This window comes from Grampus griseus (genome assembly GCF_964374135.1).
Source record: "Grampus griseus genome assembly, chromosome: 11".
NCBI lineage: Eukaryota > Metazoa > Chordata > Mammalia > Artiodactyla > Delphinidae > Grampus > Grampus griseus.
Window position 1 is genome coordinate 64,111,904 of NC_139005.1, and position 17,400 is coordinate 64,129,303.

Consider the following 17,400-nt stretch of genomic DNA (forward strand, 5'->3'; position numbering starts at 1 on the left):
TACTGCTCACTGACAATGCACCTGGTCACCCAAGAGCTCTGATGGAGATGTACAATAAGATTCATGTTGTTTCCTTGCCTAACAATACAACATTCATTCTGTAATCCATGGATCAAGGAGTACTTTCAACTTTCAAGTATTATTATTTAAGAAATACACTGTGTAAGGCTATAGCTGCTATAGACAGTGATTTCTCTGATGAATTTGGGCAAAGTAATTTCAAAATCTTCTGGAAAGGAGTCACCATTCTAGATGCCATTAAGAACATTCATGATTCATGGGGAGAGGTCAAAATATCATCATTAACAGGAGCTTGGAAGAAGGTGATCCCAACCCCCATGGAAGATTTCAGTAGAGGAAGTAACTGCAGAGGTGGTATAAACAGCAAGAGAACTAGAATTAGAAGTGGAATCTGAAGATGTGACTGAGATGCTGCAAATTCATGATAAAACTTGAGCAGATGAGGAGTTGCTTCTTATGGTTGAGAAAAGAAGGTGGTTTCTTGAGATGGAATCTGCTCCTGCTGAAGATGCTGTGAAGATTGTTGAAATGACAACAAAGGATTTAGAATATTACATAAACTTAGTTGATAAAGCAGTGGTACGGTTTGAGAGGACTGACTCCAATTTTGAAAGAAATTCTACTGTGGGTAATATGCTATCAAACAGCTTTGCATGCTACAGAGCAATCATCGGTGAAAGGAAGAGTTGTTACCTGATGCAGCAAACTTCATTGTCTTATCTTAAGGAATTGCCACTGCCACCCCAGCCTTCAGCAACCAGCACCCTGATCAGTCAGCAGGCATCCGGCAAGACCCTCCACCAGCAAAAAAAATTATGACTTGCTGGAAGCTCAGATGGTTAGCAATTTTTTAGCAATTAAGTATTCTTTAATTAAGGTATGTACATTTTTTTAGATATAACGCTAATAGACGACAGTATAGTGCAAACATAACTTTTATATGCACTAGAAAACCAAAAAGTGCATGTGACTTGCTTCATTGCAATGTTCACTTTATTATAGTGATCTAGAACAAAATCTACAACATCTCTGAGGTATGCCTATAAATTAAAAAGAAATATTACTATGAACAAATTTGAGTGCTTCAAATGATCTACAAAGTAGAGCTCTGAAGGTAGCATCAAAGCAAACTACCAATTGTAATACCTGTATCCTTCTACTCTATGGGTTTCAAAGCTGAGGTATATTTCCTAATATAAACCCTCTATCCCAGGAATTCCCCGGTGGTCCAGTGGTTAGGACTCGGTGCTCTCACTGCCAGGGGCCTGGGTTCTATCCCTGGTTGGGGAAATGAGATACCACAAGCCACGCGGTGCAGCCAATAAATAAATAAATAAATAAACCCTGTATCTCAATCAGGTTGCTAACTCCCACCTTTGTACCACTGCCCACTCTGCTCTCTCTCAGTCTGAAATATGACTCTCCTCTTCACTTGCCCATTTCTTATTAGTCCTTCAAGATCAGCTCAAATCTCACACTCCTTCCGTGAAACTTCCTGGACTATTCAGTCCTCTACGGAACTCTCACTTCTCTGTACTAAGAGTATGGCATTATTTACCACTTTATTACACATTTTTTTAAATGTTTCAAAATTATCTTATTTCTCCAAATTAGATTTTAAATTGCTCAAGGAAAAAAACATGAATTAGAGTTTGTCCAAATCCTGGCAATGCTGGTAACAACAGACATAGCAACTCAGATGCCCAAAAGGCCTAATTCGGTGTCTAATATGCAATACATACTAAGAAGGTAGCAAATGTGTTGTAGCTTTACTGGAACATCTAAATTATTAAATATTCTGTAGCCATTAAGAATAACAACACAGCTATATATATATTCACTGACATATAAAGATGATCATAAGATAGTAAGAGCAAAATGTTATAATATTTGTAGAATGACTAAATTTCTGGACTTATATATTTATTTTAGGTGTATGCCCAAAAATATCCTCAAAAATTGTACACTAAAACTATAAAGTAATAGTTATCATTGGACAGTGGGAATTACATTTATGAAACCAAAAAATTAACATCTCCGCTTTCAAAAAAAGTTTAAAAGGAAATAATATTCATGATATAATGTCAAGCTTAAAGATAGGTTATAGGGGCTTCCCTGGTGGCGCAGTGGTTAAGAATCCGCCTGCCAATGCAGGGGACACCCCCTGGTGTCCTGGTCCGGGAAGATCCCACATGCCGCAGAGCAACTAAGCCCGTGCACCACAACTACTGAGCGTGCGCTCTAGAGCCCGCGAGCCACAACTACTGAAGCCTGCATGCCTAGAGCCCGTGCTTTGCAACAAGAGAAGCCACTGCAATGAGAAGCCCGCACACTGCACCGAAGGGTAGACTCCGCTCGCCACAACTAGAGAAAGCCCATGAGCAGCAACAAAGACCTAATGCAGCCAAAAAAAAAAAAAAAAAGTAAATAAAAAAAAAAGTAAATAAATAAAATTTAAAAAAATAAAGATAGGCTATAAAAATGTACATAGAATATAATCCCAATTAATAAAAATGAAAGAATGTATGTCAAATCGATAGCAGTAATCTATAGCTGATGTTTGCACAATCCTGTTTTGGCTGTTTAACTTCAAATTTTCTGCAATGAGAAAGCACTGCCTTTAAATCATCAAAAATAAACACTATTCCTAATACGTGATTTGGAGAAGCACTTAACTTCCTCTAAGTAAGAGAGGGCAGAAGGAAGGGAGACAGGAAGGGAGGAAGGGAACATCTGTAGAAGCTGAATGAATAAAGGCAGGAAAAGAATCAAAGGCAATGCCCATCCTTTAGCATCTGTATTCCAAGCATCTGTATTCCAAGATGAACTAAAAGAATCTGGGAGTGGAATTAACACCTGTTTTTATATCAAATACAGGAAAAAGTCTAAACCCAGGGACAAAATTAAGCTATAAACCTCTTCTTGATTACACTCAGAACAGAATGTGACAATTTAATATCACCAGAGCCCCCACCTCCACTCCATCCCGCTCCCCTAAAAAGTCACCCCTAAATCTTCAGTACATAATTATTTTTGGTATAACTTTGCTTAGGGCCTATCCTCTCGTTTCTTTTTAACCCATGTGAAAATCTGGATTTATTTATTCTATTATATGCATATTATTTTTACAGGATTTTATATTGTTTAACATTCTTGAATAGGTACCTGTCTCTGAAGAAGAAAATTCCCTTAATGACTTCAAATTAGGCAGGCAAAACTTATTCCATTCTGGAAGCTGTCAGAGTTATTGTATAAATAGGTATGGACAAAGGAAGGAAATGCTTAGCCAATAATACTAACAAAGAACAGCAGAATAAAGTCTGAATTCCCTGGCATGACATTCAGATCCATCACAATTGGTCCATATCATTCCTATTTAGCTGTTCTCCATTCACTCCCAATCATGAATTCTGTGCATGTCAGTTTCCTCTGTAAGAACATATCCCTCCCTCTTTCCAACAATGATAACCAACGTGTGAGCACTGGCACCTAAACAAATGTGGAGTCCAAGTTTGCCAGTATAGCTTTGGGCAAGTCACAACTTCTATGAAGCTCAACTTCCTCATCTTGTAAAATGAGAAATATAAAAAAATCTACCTTGTGAGTTAATGTGAAGATCAGAAATAATGCACAGAAAGTTCCCAGCACAGTGTTGTGCACACAGTAGGCATGCAATGTAATGCTATTATCTCTTGGTTCTGTGCCTTCCCTTATCTAGAATGTTACTGTGTCCCCTCTGCACTTGGGAAGTCTTCATCAGTCAAGTCTCAGGGCTTAATACCACTTCATCAAATATAAAGCTCTCTTTGACTCCCTCATGTAACTAGTGGCTCCCTTTTCTGAGTTAGTTCAATACTTTGTTCTTTTCTATATTGCAGTTTTTATAACATCAAATTATAATTATTTGTTATCTGTTATGGACTGAATATTTGTGTTTCTCCAAAATTTCTATGTTGATAATTCAAAAAGAGTCATGTACGACAATGTTCCTTGCAGCTCTATTTACAATAGCCAGGACATGGAAGCACCCTAAGTGTCCATCGACAGATGAATGGATAAAGAAGATGTGGCACATATATACAATGGAATATTACTCAGCCATAAAAGGAAACGAAATTGAGTTATTTGTAGTGAGGTGGATGGACCTAGAGTCGTCATACAGAGTGAAGTAAGTCAGAAAGAGAAAAACAAATACCGTATGCTAACACATATATATGGAATCTAAAAAAAAAAGGTCATGAAGAACCTAGGGGCAGGACGTAAATAAAGACGCAGACCTTCTAGAGAATGGACTTGAGGCCACGGGGAGTGGGAAGGGTAAGCTGGGACGAAGTGAGAGAGTGGCATGGACATATATACACTACCAAATGTAAAACAGATAGCTAGTGGGAAGCAGCCGCATAGCACAGGGAGATCAGCTCAGTGCTTTGTGACCACCTAGAGGGGTGGAATAGGAAGGGTGGGAGGGAAGGAGACGCAAGAGGGAAGAGATATGGGGATATATGTATATGTATAGCTGATTCACTTTGTTATAAAGCAGAAACTAACACACCATGTAAACCAATTATACTCCAATAAAGATGTTAAAAAAATAACAAGCTAAAAAAAATTCCTATGTTGAGATCATAAACCGCAATGTGATAATATTAGAAGATGGGGCCTTTGGGCAGAGATTAGGTCATGAAGGTGGAGTCCTCATGAATGGGATTAGTGCTCTGATAAAAGAGACCCCAGAGATCTCTCTCAACCCCTTCCACCATGTGAGGACAGAGTGAACCAAGAAGCAGGCTCTCACCAAACACAGATTCTGCTGCTGTCTTGATCTTGGGAGTCCAAGATCACAGCCTCGAGAATTGTGAGAAATAAATTTCTGTTGTTTATATACCACCCAGTTCATGATATTCTGTTATAGCTTCCTAAACTAAGACATTATTTTTTCTCTAAGAGAAAACCTGAAGTTCCTTAAGGACTGCTGATAATGTAACTCATTGTATCACGGAGCACTGAGCCTGGGGCACAGAGAAGGCACTCAAATGTTTTTGAGTAAACCAACTAAAAAAGAATCTACCAAAAGTGCTGTAGCACCCAAGGGAGAAGAGTGACAAGGGCAAATGCTTAAAGAAGGTCAGGTAGGATGAAAATAGAAAAGAAGCTGTCACGTTGGCAATTATGAGGCCATAAGCAAACTTGGCAAGATCAATTTTAATAAAGTAATGGGACTGAGCAGTGAAATGGGAGTTAGCAGGTGAAAACAACGCCTTTAAGTTGAGCAATTAAGGAAAGAAAAGTAAGTTGAAGGTGAAGCAGAATTAAGGGAACATTCCTTCATGGCAAGATGAACCAACAGAGAAAGGCTGAGTATTTAAGAAGGAATAAAATAATAAAATAAGCGAGATTCCAGATAGTAATCAGGAGAGTTAGCCTGGCGGGGGCGTGGTGGGGGAGAGGCAGGACTGCAACACTCAGCTACAGGGAAGAAGGCTGAGGCCGAAATACAACTTAAATTCTGAGATAAAAGTAGTCTGGGAAAACCAAGTTAACACTTTTTTATAATGGACTAGATGATCTCTAAAGACTTTTCGAGTTCAAAACACCCAGTTATGTGATTTTCTAATACCAAAGAAAAACCCTCTAAAATCCATCCACTGCTTTCCTTTTCTACCAGCACTGCCCTAGCAATCAGTATTAGTATATGGTTAAATGAGTATTCTCAGCTCTAGTCACTGTCTGCTCCCTAGATCTTTCTCTACCTCACTACTTGGATTGATCTTCCCATGCCACTGTTTTACATATTTTGGATATATGGATGTGGATATGAATACAGATATAGATAGATACATAGATATGTATGTATGTATGGGCATATACATATACACTCCAGCATTTGTTTAGAAAACTGTATTTGTTCCAAAGTAACTAATATGTTAGGGAGCAAGTTGAGCATAACACAAATTTCACATTTGCTTCTGTGCAACTGCAAGACACACTAGGTGAGCAGAGAAAACACTACCCAGCCACACAGAAACACACAAAACACACACACCACAAAGTTCTGCCAGGTAGCTCAGTTCACTCACTGCATGTGTTATGAGCTATACCCATCCATATCTGGTGTTGAACTTTCAATCCAATTTCAGATAGCCCTTCTTCCACCACTTCACAAGTTGCAACCTTTTTGACACCCACTTCTGTAAGCAAACTTCAGGCCTTTTACAAGGTAAAGTGTCATATTTATTGCAGTACTTCTATATTTAACCATTTAACATGTATAAAATTGTGCTAGTCTTCATTAGGTTTCTGTCTTTTCACATGTCACTGACAAAGATTTTGAGTGTTCTGCCCCTAAACTCCATTTTTCCATACACCCTGGGGTTTTTAATCATGTGACTTTTGCATACCATGTTGAGTTTTATGAACTTGTATGTTGAGTTATAACTTACACACACTTATAATTACTGCAGCTCTAATCACGAATTTCCTGCCAAAATCAAAGGCAACAGAGGAGGTAAAAAAAAAAAAAAAAAATCTCAGGCATCCTTCACAATTATCTGAAGGTCCCAGTACCTATAAGATGCTTTGAATGACCCAAACACACTTCTTGAATGGTTCAGGAAACACAATATATGAAAAGGAATAAATAGCTGTTTAGCAGTAGGGCCAATAAAGCAATGTTGAAATATTTTAACATCAAAAAACACAAACATATCCATCCCTAAAGACAGAGAGTATACTGGTGGTTGTCAGGGGCTGGAGGGAGGGTAGAATGGAGAGTTACTGTTTAATAGGTATATAGTTTCAGTTTTACAAGATGAAAAGAGTTATGGGGATGGTAGTGGTGATTTCTGCACAACAATGTGAATGTGTTTAATACCACTGAATGTACACTTAAAAATGGTTAAGATCTTATGTATGGGTATTTTACCATGATTAAAAAACAAAATCCAACTCTCGGGCTTCCCTGGTGGTGCAGTGGTTAAGAATCTGCCTGCCAATGCAGGGGACACGGGTTCGAGCCCTGGTCCGGGAAGATCCCACATGCCAGGGAGCAACTAAGCCCGTGCGCCACAACTACTGAGCCTGCACTCTAGAGCCCACGAGCCACAACTACTAAGCCCGAGTGCCACAACTACTGAGCCTGAGCTCTAGAGCTCGCGTGTCACAACTACTGAGCCCGTGTGCCACAACTACTGAGCCCGTGTGCCACAACTACTGAAGCCCGTGCACCTAGAGCCTGTGCTCTGCAACAAGAGAAGCCACCGCAATAAGAAGCCCACGCAAGACCCAATGCAACCAAAAATAAAAAAAATTTTTTTTTTAAATCCACCCCTATTTTTGAAGAACACCACCATAAAAATATTCATAATGAATGACTAAATATACACACAAACCTGTATAGTGTGGTTCCATTTTCTATGTAGATAGAAAAAGGACTATAACAAATATTAATATGTATAACAGGTGATTGGTTTCTCTATCTTTTTTTGTATTTACACAAGGGAACTACAATGAATACATTACTGTTTTAACACATTTTTACCAGCAGAGAAAAAACATTTAAGATACAAATTTGATTTGGATCAACTTTTGCTGGCATTACAGAATATCAAGAGGTCTTGTCAAGAATTTGAGACCTAAAGTAACTTCTTTAACTATTTCAGCTAAAATACTTTCTATTCATATTCCTCAGGTACCATCTTCTGAACGTTCATTTTGTTCTTCATAACTCAGATTTCCATTCTTTTTAAATACTACTAAAAGTATTCTGCAAGGAATTCCAAAAGTAATAGAAAATCATTTCATACTTCATATAATCTGAAAATTTCTCAAATAAGATTAAGTAGTTCACGTACATGCCCATAGATAAGTTGAATATTAAAAGGTATCTTTTAAAGTTAATTTTATTACAAAACACGTTTTCATCAGATGTTTTTCAAACTGTATTTTATTATTTTTATTTATTATTCAATTAGTCTCTTAACAGTTTATAAAAAGAGCCTGCAAACAAAATTTTAGCTGTCACAGAATTGTAATCTACAACATAAATTCTCTCCTATCTGTTCATTTCAGCAAAACTCTAATAAAATACTCACTTTCAGAACACAACAGCCCTTTTTCTTTAAATTCAACTTATAAAGCAAATGAAACTATTATTGAAAACCACATTGTAACCTATAAAAATTTGGTGAAGGAAATTTCTAAAGACTATCACCGAATAAACGTTTATTAGCCAATTCACGTGCTTAGTTTTGAACTCACTGGAGCTGTTTTTGCCCTTTATGTATATAATTTTGCTGCTTTTAGAAATTAAATATTGTTATAATTTTATTCAGACATGGTGCCTGGCATATTTTTAAGTAACCCAAGGAGAATGTAATAAATAGCTGAGGCTCAATTCTAACACCCGTATGTACACAACTATAAACAAAACTGCACAAGACTTGGGCTTCCCTGGTGGCACAGTGGTTGGGAATCTGCCTGCCATTGTGGGGGACACAGGTTCGAGCCCTGGTCTGGGAGGATCCCACATGCCGCGGAGCAGCTGGGCCCATGCGCCACGGCTGCTGGGCCTGCGCTCTGGAGCCTGCAAGCCACAACTACTGAGCACGTGTGCCACAACTACTGAAGACCGCGCGCCTAGAGCCCGTGCTCCACACAACAGGGGAGGCCGCCATACCGCAGCAAAGAGCGGCCCCCACTCACCGCAACCGGAGAGAGCCCGCGCACAGCAACAGAGACCCAACTCAGCCAAAAATAATTAAATAATTTTTTTAAAAAAATGGATAAGACTTACACCAAAAGTTGCCTCAGCAATAAGCAAATATGTTAAGAATCAATTGGCTAGCTAAGGACACCGACAGGTCTAATATGTAAGAGTAGTAAACAAAAGGAGAAAAGTCTTCACTTGAGACTATTTTGACAAGATGGACAAAACCTGTTTTAAGAGTTTGAACTAATTATTAAACATATTTACAAACATACACTTTCCCTTAAAGAATATAAAAAAGAAAAATGAGTAAAAAGTACAGTTCAAATTACACGTGAAGTATTAGAGGTTTCTTCTGTAGGCTAGGCTTCTGCAAGAAGCAAGACAGACAACATTTTGTACTAAATATATGACATTACATAAATGTTTAAGATCCTCTGAATTTCCAAGTACCTCAAGTTGTCTCTGTTAAAATATCTATAAAGTTCTTAATTAAAAGGGAAAAATAAGAATGTTTAACGTCCCAGTAAGAAATTTCCACTAGACATCAACAACCACCTTTCAATGTAACCTACACAGTAACTATAATTTATCATTTGGTCATTCTTCGAACATTTTCAGAAACGTTATCTCACAGGATTATTATATGAATTAAATAAAATAATCAGTATCAATTTCATTTCACAGATCAGTAAACCAGTACAGAGCATTTAAGTCAGTTCTTCTCAAACTTTAGTATGTACAAGAATCACTCAAGAACATGTTAAAATGATGTCTTAAGTAACTCCTTCCCATCCGCAGACTGAAGTGGATCCCAGAAATCTGCATTTTAAATAAATAACACAGGTGATATTGGTACAGGTGGTTCCCCCCACCCCAACCCAGCCACATCTTTTAGGACCCTGATTTAAGTAATGTATGACTAAAGCCATTAATGGCATAAAACTCCATTTTTACTCTGAATCAAAGTTCCCCAAAGTTTAGATGGTAGAGCTTTACAGATCTCATGAAAGATACGTAAAATTTTAAACAAGTTGAAAATATTACATTCAATTAAATTAAGTACCTCTTATACTAAATTCCAGTAAAAACAAGTGGTAGTAGATGTCTAAGTTTTTTAAGAAACTTAAAACTGAGGAGATTCTACCATTTCATTTCTCTGTGAAATGCAGGAAAAGCTGAAATTAAATTATATTAACTTAATAGCTTCTCGTGGTTTGAATACTGTTGCACTTTACTGAGTAGGGAGCTAAAACTTAGGTACCACAGGTTCTAGGAACATAATTAAAAAATTAAGATGAAAATGTAAAAGCACTTAGAGCACAGCTTTGTGAATACACTGAAAACCACTGAACTGTACACTTTGAAAGGGTGAGTTTTATGGTATGTAAATTATATCTTACTTTTTAAAAAGAAAAAAACTCTTAGAAAATTTCAAACTAGTATTTTCCAGTAATTTTAAATTTCTAAGACATTATATCAGCATTACTATTAAACAGCATAATTATTTTCTGGCCTATATCACAGATGCTGAAAACCAGTGCAGAAATAATAAAGAACATAAATAAGGCTGCTAGCTTGACAAAGATTTTAAACAAGAATTGTAATACCACTGTTTATATATTTATTTGCTCTCAAATCCTTCCAGTAAAGTCCCACTTCATCTGCCTTTTATAACAGGGTTATTTTCAAATTCTATAGTAATTTATTAGCATCTTATAAAATAATCTTTTATTTCTTTATTTCTTTTTATTTCAATAATCTTGTATTTCTTAAACTAGGTATATAGTATGTAATACACTGAAATATAATAAGATGGTTATTAAGCACCAGACTTTGAAGACAGACTACTTTGCTTCTTACCACATATATGGCCTCTGGCAAGTAACTTATCCTTTCTGCCCCATTTTCCCATAGGGTTGTAGAGAGAATTAAATGCACCAATATACGTAAGGTGCTTAAGTCAGTGCCTGGCACTTAATAAACACACCATAAATATCATCTACTTTAATTACATAATAATTATTTTTATGTAAAAAGGCCTCTCAGCTTAGAAAACTCATTACAAATCCTGATAATATTAAAATTTCAATTTTCTTTATCAATTTAGGAAAGCTGCGACTAAAATATTATTAAGGAACCTAGGTGTTTATGCTGTTTCTACCCTATTCACAAGTCCAATTTTCTCCAACTCTGAGTCACTATTAGTTCTTCTCCTGACTCATCACATAGAAAGGTAGACAGTCTGGAATATAATTGGCATACTAAAAGGCATTTCTTAATCTATCTGGATTTATAAGATTTACTAAGTGGAACTTGTCCTATATAATGGTCAAAAAATATGCTAAATAATTATGACTTAAACTGTATTCACTTAAAAGTGTTTGTATATATCAAACGTTCCTTCAAAGTATGTAGTAGGTGTTATAACCCCATCTTGACTGAAAAACAACATATCACTTAAGTAAAATCGAAGATCCACATTTTCTGACTGCTAGCCAAAAGCAGATTAATAATTTGCTGATGATCTGGTGTTCAAAATTTTGCCAAGCAAACTACAGACTAGAAGCTCAGAAGCAATCTCTGAGCCTACAAATTTGACCTTAACTTCTATTCAATTCCATACTTTCATTGTTTTCCCCATTCAGATGTTCAAATCATTTAAGATAACCTCTAATAAAAAGTTATTGAAAAAAATCTAGGGACGTAAGCTAAATAATGCAACATAGATTAATTAAAAACTCCACTTTCCCTAGACACACACAAAAAAAATACTTTTAAAATACTACTCTACCACTTATTCACTTTCCATGTGATCTTGAGTCATTTAAACTCTCCAAGCCTCCACCTTCTCCTCTGGAAATGGGGATAAAAAGAGTAACTATAACTACCATATGGGATTTCTGTGAGCATTAATCAAGACAACACATAAAACACTTTAGCCAACCACTATGAAAACAGTTAAGTTTCAATAAATGTTAACTTCTATATATAAATCCAAACTTTAGCATCATTTGACCTCTATCTATTGAAAGATTTTATTTTCTATGAAAACCATCTCTGTTAACCCATTCATGCACACCTACCCAATGGCAATAACTTCACAAGCACTCTGAAAATGTGGATATTAACAGTCGAGGAAGTTATAGTCCCCTCCTCTTGAGTTAGGTACCCTGCTCAGGAAATAGCCTGTACTTAGCACTGTACTACTTAACACAGTTCCCTATATTACTTGAGAGCCCCTTGTGGGCAAGCCCTGTGTCCTATTATTCATTTCTGTATCCCGAGACTGAAACCCAATAGTTCTAAAACCTGACTCACAAGGGGAGGTTATCAAAATATTAATACCTGGGATCCATCCCAGACCCATTAAATCTAAGAAGGTCAGGGAGGTAGAAGACAAGTAATCAGCAAGGGGGGAGCATTTTTTTAATATCCTCACGTGATGTTAGTGTGCTGCCACAGTTAAAAACCACTGCACTCTGACATTTAAAATACTATACAAACAGGTATGTATACGTGTGTGAACATATAAATATATAGGTAAAGAAATATAAGTCTCAGTTCAAGACCCTCAACCTCACAGCTACTCCTAGCCCCATCATCTCTTTCCTTTAAACAGACAACACTGTTAATAAACAATTAGTTACATGCTGCGTTAAGATGGTTTTTAAACTGTTAACTCAGTACAGTACTTAAGCTTCTTCATGTAATTATGCCTTAGTCTTCTTCCTAGATTACAGTCTTGCTCCTTGAAAATATACACTGCCTTATTCTTCTTGTTTTCTCCACAGTGCTTATGATAGTGCCTTGAACACCAACATGTAATAAACATGTAGCTGATCTAATAAATGCATACAAAAATTATCAGCAGGAAGTATGTCACATCCAAATTAACCAATTTGGGCTATGACTCAAAAACAGAAAAAGTAAAAAGTCAGAAAAAAGTTTAAAAAAACCTCTAACTTAGTAAATAAGAACAACTAAAGTTTATCTCATTAATGAGCATCTATATATTTGCATTTATTACAGCCATCACATGCAGTATCCCATCACCATCCACCACTTTAAGATTCTGAACTGCTTCCTTACTATCTTCCAGTTGCTTGTGGTATCTTTAGCTGCTGTCATGTTCTTTTGTAACAACTTTACAATACTCTGTAATTAGTAAAATAAGTTAATGAAAGTCACAACAAATGTGTCACACATGCTTAATAAATACGTCTTGAAGAAACAATGTTTATCAACCACTAAAATAGACTCTTTGCATACAAGTTACATGCTAATCTCTAATATAAATTTAGATGGGAATACTGTCTGAAAATAAGAGAGTCTTATTCAACACTATATATAATACAAGTCTAATTGTGAGTATTGACAGACTGATGATTTTCTGCTTTCATAGTATTTTCATACCTGAAAATTCTATTAAATAGTATATGACTTTAAAAAATAGGAGTGCTAAGCTGTATTACACAAGAAACTCCACAGCAACTGGCATTCGCAATGTTGAAACTACTAAGAGAAATGAATGGCACACAATTCTAAAAAAAAAACAATTTAAAGATAGGAAAATGACTCACCTTAAAAGTTTTGTGTCATACGTGTACCACTATTAACAATCTGAAAGACTTATGTTGTTTTTAAAAATCTGAAAATATGGGGACTTCCCTGGTGGCGCAGTGGTTAAGAATCCGCCTACCAGTGCAGGGGACCCGGGTTCAAGCCCTGGTCCGGGAAGATCCCACATGCCGCGGAGCAACTAAGCCCGTGTGCCACAACTACAGAGCCTGTGCTCTAGAGCCCGCGAGCCACAACTACTGAGCCCAACTGCCACAACTACTGAAGCCCACGTGCCTAAGGCCCATACTCTGCAACAAGAGAAGCCACCCAATGAGAAGTCCGCGAACCGCAACAAAGAGTAGCCCCCGCTCGCAGCAACTAGAGAAAGCCTGTGAGCAGTAACAAAGACCCAAGGCAGCCAAAAAAATAAATAAATTTTAAAAAAAACTGAAAATATGGGGAGGAGACACTCAAGAAATATGCCTGCTAATTAGATACTGTGGTAAAACATTACCATGTTTTGTTGGGTCCTACAGCATTAAACAGATAGAGCCGGAGTTACCACAAAAAGAAAGCAGTACACAATTCCCTATTCAATAAAAAAGGTTCAAATTCCACAGTCAAAAAAATGGTACCCTGGGTTGTTTGTTTTTAAGGAAGATTAAATTTAGGAGTTGCCAACACCCAAACGAAAAACATTCCAGAGTATCAGACTCAATTGTAGTGGGGAGTCATCTACATTCTCAGCACTACGTTCCCTTACCCAAAACAGGAATATTAACAAAGGATGCTTCTTAGGATCTCACGAGATACACCATACTTATTTACCCCCGGTAAACATTACCCTTGTTTAAAAACCAAAAACAAAAAGATACTTGAGAAATAACAATTTTAGCACAAGCAGCCAGACAAAAAATGAAGTTTAACATCTGCCAAGATATTCCCCAAAATAAGACCCCTGTCAAATGAACAATGAGGAAAAGATTGCAAATGACAAATTCTTTTATTTGGACCATCAGCTACTTTTAAAAAGAAAGTTGAGGAATGTAGCTTTTCCAAAGCCTTCTCTTCAGTTTCTCCCTAATCTTCATATTTTTAACTTAAAAAAAAAAAAACCCTAGAAATTTGATTACCACTCTTATGAATTCCTTTTAAAGCAATTTAATGAGTAACAGATCTTTTGTGCAAGTAGGAAACCACAGAGGACAGTTTTGCTGGCTGATAAAAATCTCTCTGAAACACTCATAAAAATATACCCTTCAAAGACAAACTCTGATTTTCCAGGTATGGAAATTATATTAAGACTTAAAAATTTGGGTATGTTTGATATACACCCTAACTTACTGCAAATGCTTTTACTTGAACCACAATTAAAGTTGGTGAATTCTTACTATTTATTTACTGTGTGTCAAAGTTGAATAAATTAGAAGGCCAGGAGGGAAAAAAAGGTAAAACCTAGAACCAATGAGAAAAAGATGCAACTACTTCGGGTGAAACAAGGTTACTGAATCACTTCCCCAAACCGGTGAGTTACTATTAAAGTAACCAAATACTTGTTAGAGGATTGTTTTGTTTTGTTGAGGGTAGAGAAAGGTGCAGTTATACCCCAAGTAGAAATGTTTCACCAGTAACTCTGTAATGGGAAGATGCTGCTGCCTGCATAATGGTTTTTGAGACTGCTCAAAAATACCAAAAAAAAAAAAAAAAAAAAAACCCAACAACAACCCAAAAAACAAAAAATTCCCAACCCTACCACAAATGTTTTCCAGAATACACAGAGCCAAATACTTAAATACAGGGAGAGAGCACTTTAGCAAAAAGAATTGAGGGTTGCTACAGCGTTCCTAATGTCCACAATACCACTCAGAAAAAAACTCGTGTTTGTGTGTGTGTGTGTGTGTGTGTGTGCGCGCGCGTGCTGGGGAGCACTATTTCCAAAAGCTGGTTTATATATGAAATACAGCATATGCTCAACTGGATATACTTATCTTGGGTTCATTGAAAGATAAAGCTGTCTGGGAGAGTGCTAAAGCCACGTTTTCTTTACAGGTGCTATTAAACACTGTTAAGAGAGAAGAAGAGATAAACTATCTGATAATTTGAGACGGGCACGTGGGAAACTAAAGTACGTGGTCATCACCATTAATCAATTTTTCTAACTGATCAAGCATAAACAAACAAGGCTAGGTGGGCAAGTTCTAGAGCCCCGAGTTGTCTTTCCAACACTGAAAAGAAGGATCCTGGGTCTGAGATCTTAGCCGGGAAGCCTGAAAAGCACGCGTCCGACTTTGGATTTGGGGAACTTCCCAGCAAGCATTTGTTGAGAGTAAAACTCCATCACCCCCTGCCTGCCTAACTCAGTGAAAGGCTAAGAAGTGCAGGCTCGAGGGGGAAAGCTCTGGGCCCTGGAGAGAAGACACCAGGAGGCGGCAGCCCTCCAGGGTCCGGCCGCGGCCCCCGCCCGGCTCACCTCTGCGGCAGGGATGTTGACCACGCCGGTGGAGCGCCGCTTCTCCCGCAGCTTCCTCTTCTCGATCTGCCCCTTGCCTTTCCTGGCGCTGGGGCCCGAGCTCTTGCCCTTCTCCAGGGCGCCGTCCCGCTCCTCCTCGCCGTCCCGTGCGGGGGCTGCCCCCGAAGCGGCAGCGGCGGCGGCGGCGGCGGCGGCGGCGGGGGACTCATCCTCCGGCCGCCGCGGGCCGGGGGCGGCGCGACTCAGCTGCGCAGGGCCCACAGCGCAGTTCACGCCCCCGGGGCCGGGGGCGGCAGGTGCGGCGGCGGCGCCGGGGAGGTTGTTGTTCAGCTCGTTGGCCGCAGCGGCGGCCGAAGTACCCAGGGGCCCCGGCGGGAGCTTCCCGGCCGCGTCGCCCGTGCCCCCACCGGGGGCGGCCGGGCCCGGGGGATTCTGCTTGGCGCGCATCTTCTCGCGCTTCGCCTTCCACTCCTCCAGGAAGTCTGTGGTGCTGCCGCCGCTGCCGCCGCCGGTCCGGTAGCCACCGGTCGCCATATTCCCAGCGGGGCCGGCCGGGCTCTCACCTCAGGCCGCCGGCCCCGACTCCGGCCGCCGCCCCCTCTTCCTTCCCGCCACCCGGAGGAGGCGAGGGAACGACCCCCGGGCGCGGGGGTGGCCGCGGCTCCCCCAGGGACCGGCTGGTCTGCAGGGAAACACAAAAGGGGGCGGAGAAGGGAAGCGTAAGATCCTCGCCCGGCCCGAGGGTCTGCCCCGCGGCCGCGCCCCTCGGAGACCCACAGAGAGCGCGCCCACTCAGCCCCGCAGGCGAGGAGCCGCAGAGTCCCCACCCTGCAAAGTTTCTCCGACGCACCTACACGGCTGGCCCGGACGATCACCGCCCCTCGAGGGGTGGAGAGAGGCACGGTCCCCACCCCCGGCCCGCCTGCCCGCCCGCCCGCCCGCCCCATCCCCGCCGGGGTCCGAGCCTGCGGCGGTCGGGGGACCCGGACCAGACCCCCCACCTGTCGACCCGTCGCATTTCCAACCCTCGCTCCGGTCCGGGGTCCCCGCGACCGACACACTCATTCCCGGGACGAGGCGCGGAGTCCCCAACCGACTCGCGGAGGAGGCGGGACGCCTCCCGACCCAGCAGTCCAGCCGAGTCCAGGGGGACGGGTGCGCGTGTGGAGCGCGGACCGACCGGGCGGCCCCTTACCTGGGAGGAGTTGGGGGGACGAGGAGCGGGACTGGGTGCTGGCGCCCAGGTGAGCCGAAGCAGCCGCGCGGAAAGACCCGCGGCCAGCTCTCCGTCCTGAGCCCGCGGCGCTCCCGGGCTAGGAGGGAGGAGGGAGGGAGGGAGGGAGGGAATGAGGGAGGGGAGGGAAGGGAACGAGGGGAGCCGAGCGGCGCCGAAGCGCCGGCGGAAAGGACCGAGACCGCGCGCGAGGGGCGCGGCGCGCGGTGGGGGCGGCGGGGCCCGCCGACGCCCCGCCCCCGGCGCTCAGGTGCGCGGCGCCGCGTCCAGCCCGCTGCTGCCGCCAGTCCCGCGCCAGCAGATGCGACCGCACATTCCTGGGCGCGCAACCTCGCGGCGGCCGACCTGCCGGCGCCTCCGACGCTGGAGCGTGAACCGCCCTCCACGCCCTTCTCCCCGTTCCTCTTC

The 17,400-nt window shown here is 40.8% G+C and overlaps 1 protein-coding gene across 1 annotated transcript in view; it reads right to left on the reverse strand.

Annotated features, from left to right (window-relative positions):
• The window catches only part of PAWR (pro-apoptotic WT1 regulator), a gene marked incomplete at its 5' end in the record, with an annotated part of 99,936 nt that extends 83,644 nt beyond the window's left edge, over positions 1-16,292 (reverse strand). Inside the window, one exon of the mRNA XM_082665900.1 lies at positions 15,759-16,292. Within this exon, the coding sequence (XP_082522026.1) occupies positions 15,759-16,292 (534 nt within the window). The remainder of the gene's footprint in view (positions 1-15,758) is intronic.
• Positions 16,293-17,400: the final 1,108 nt, after the last annotated feature.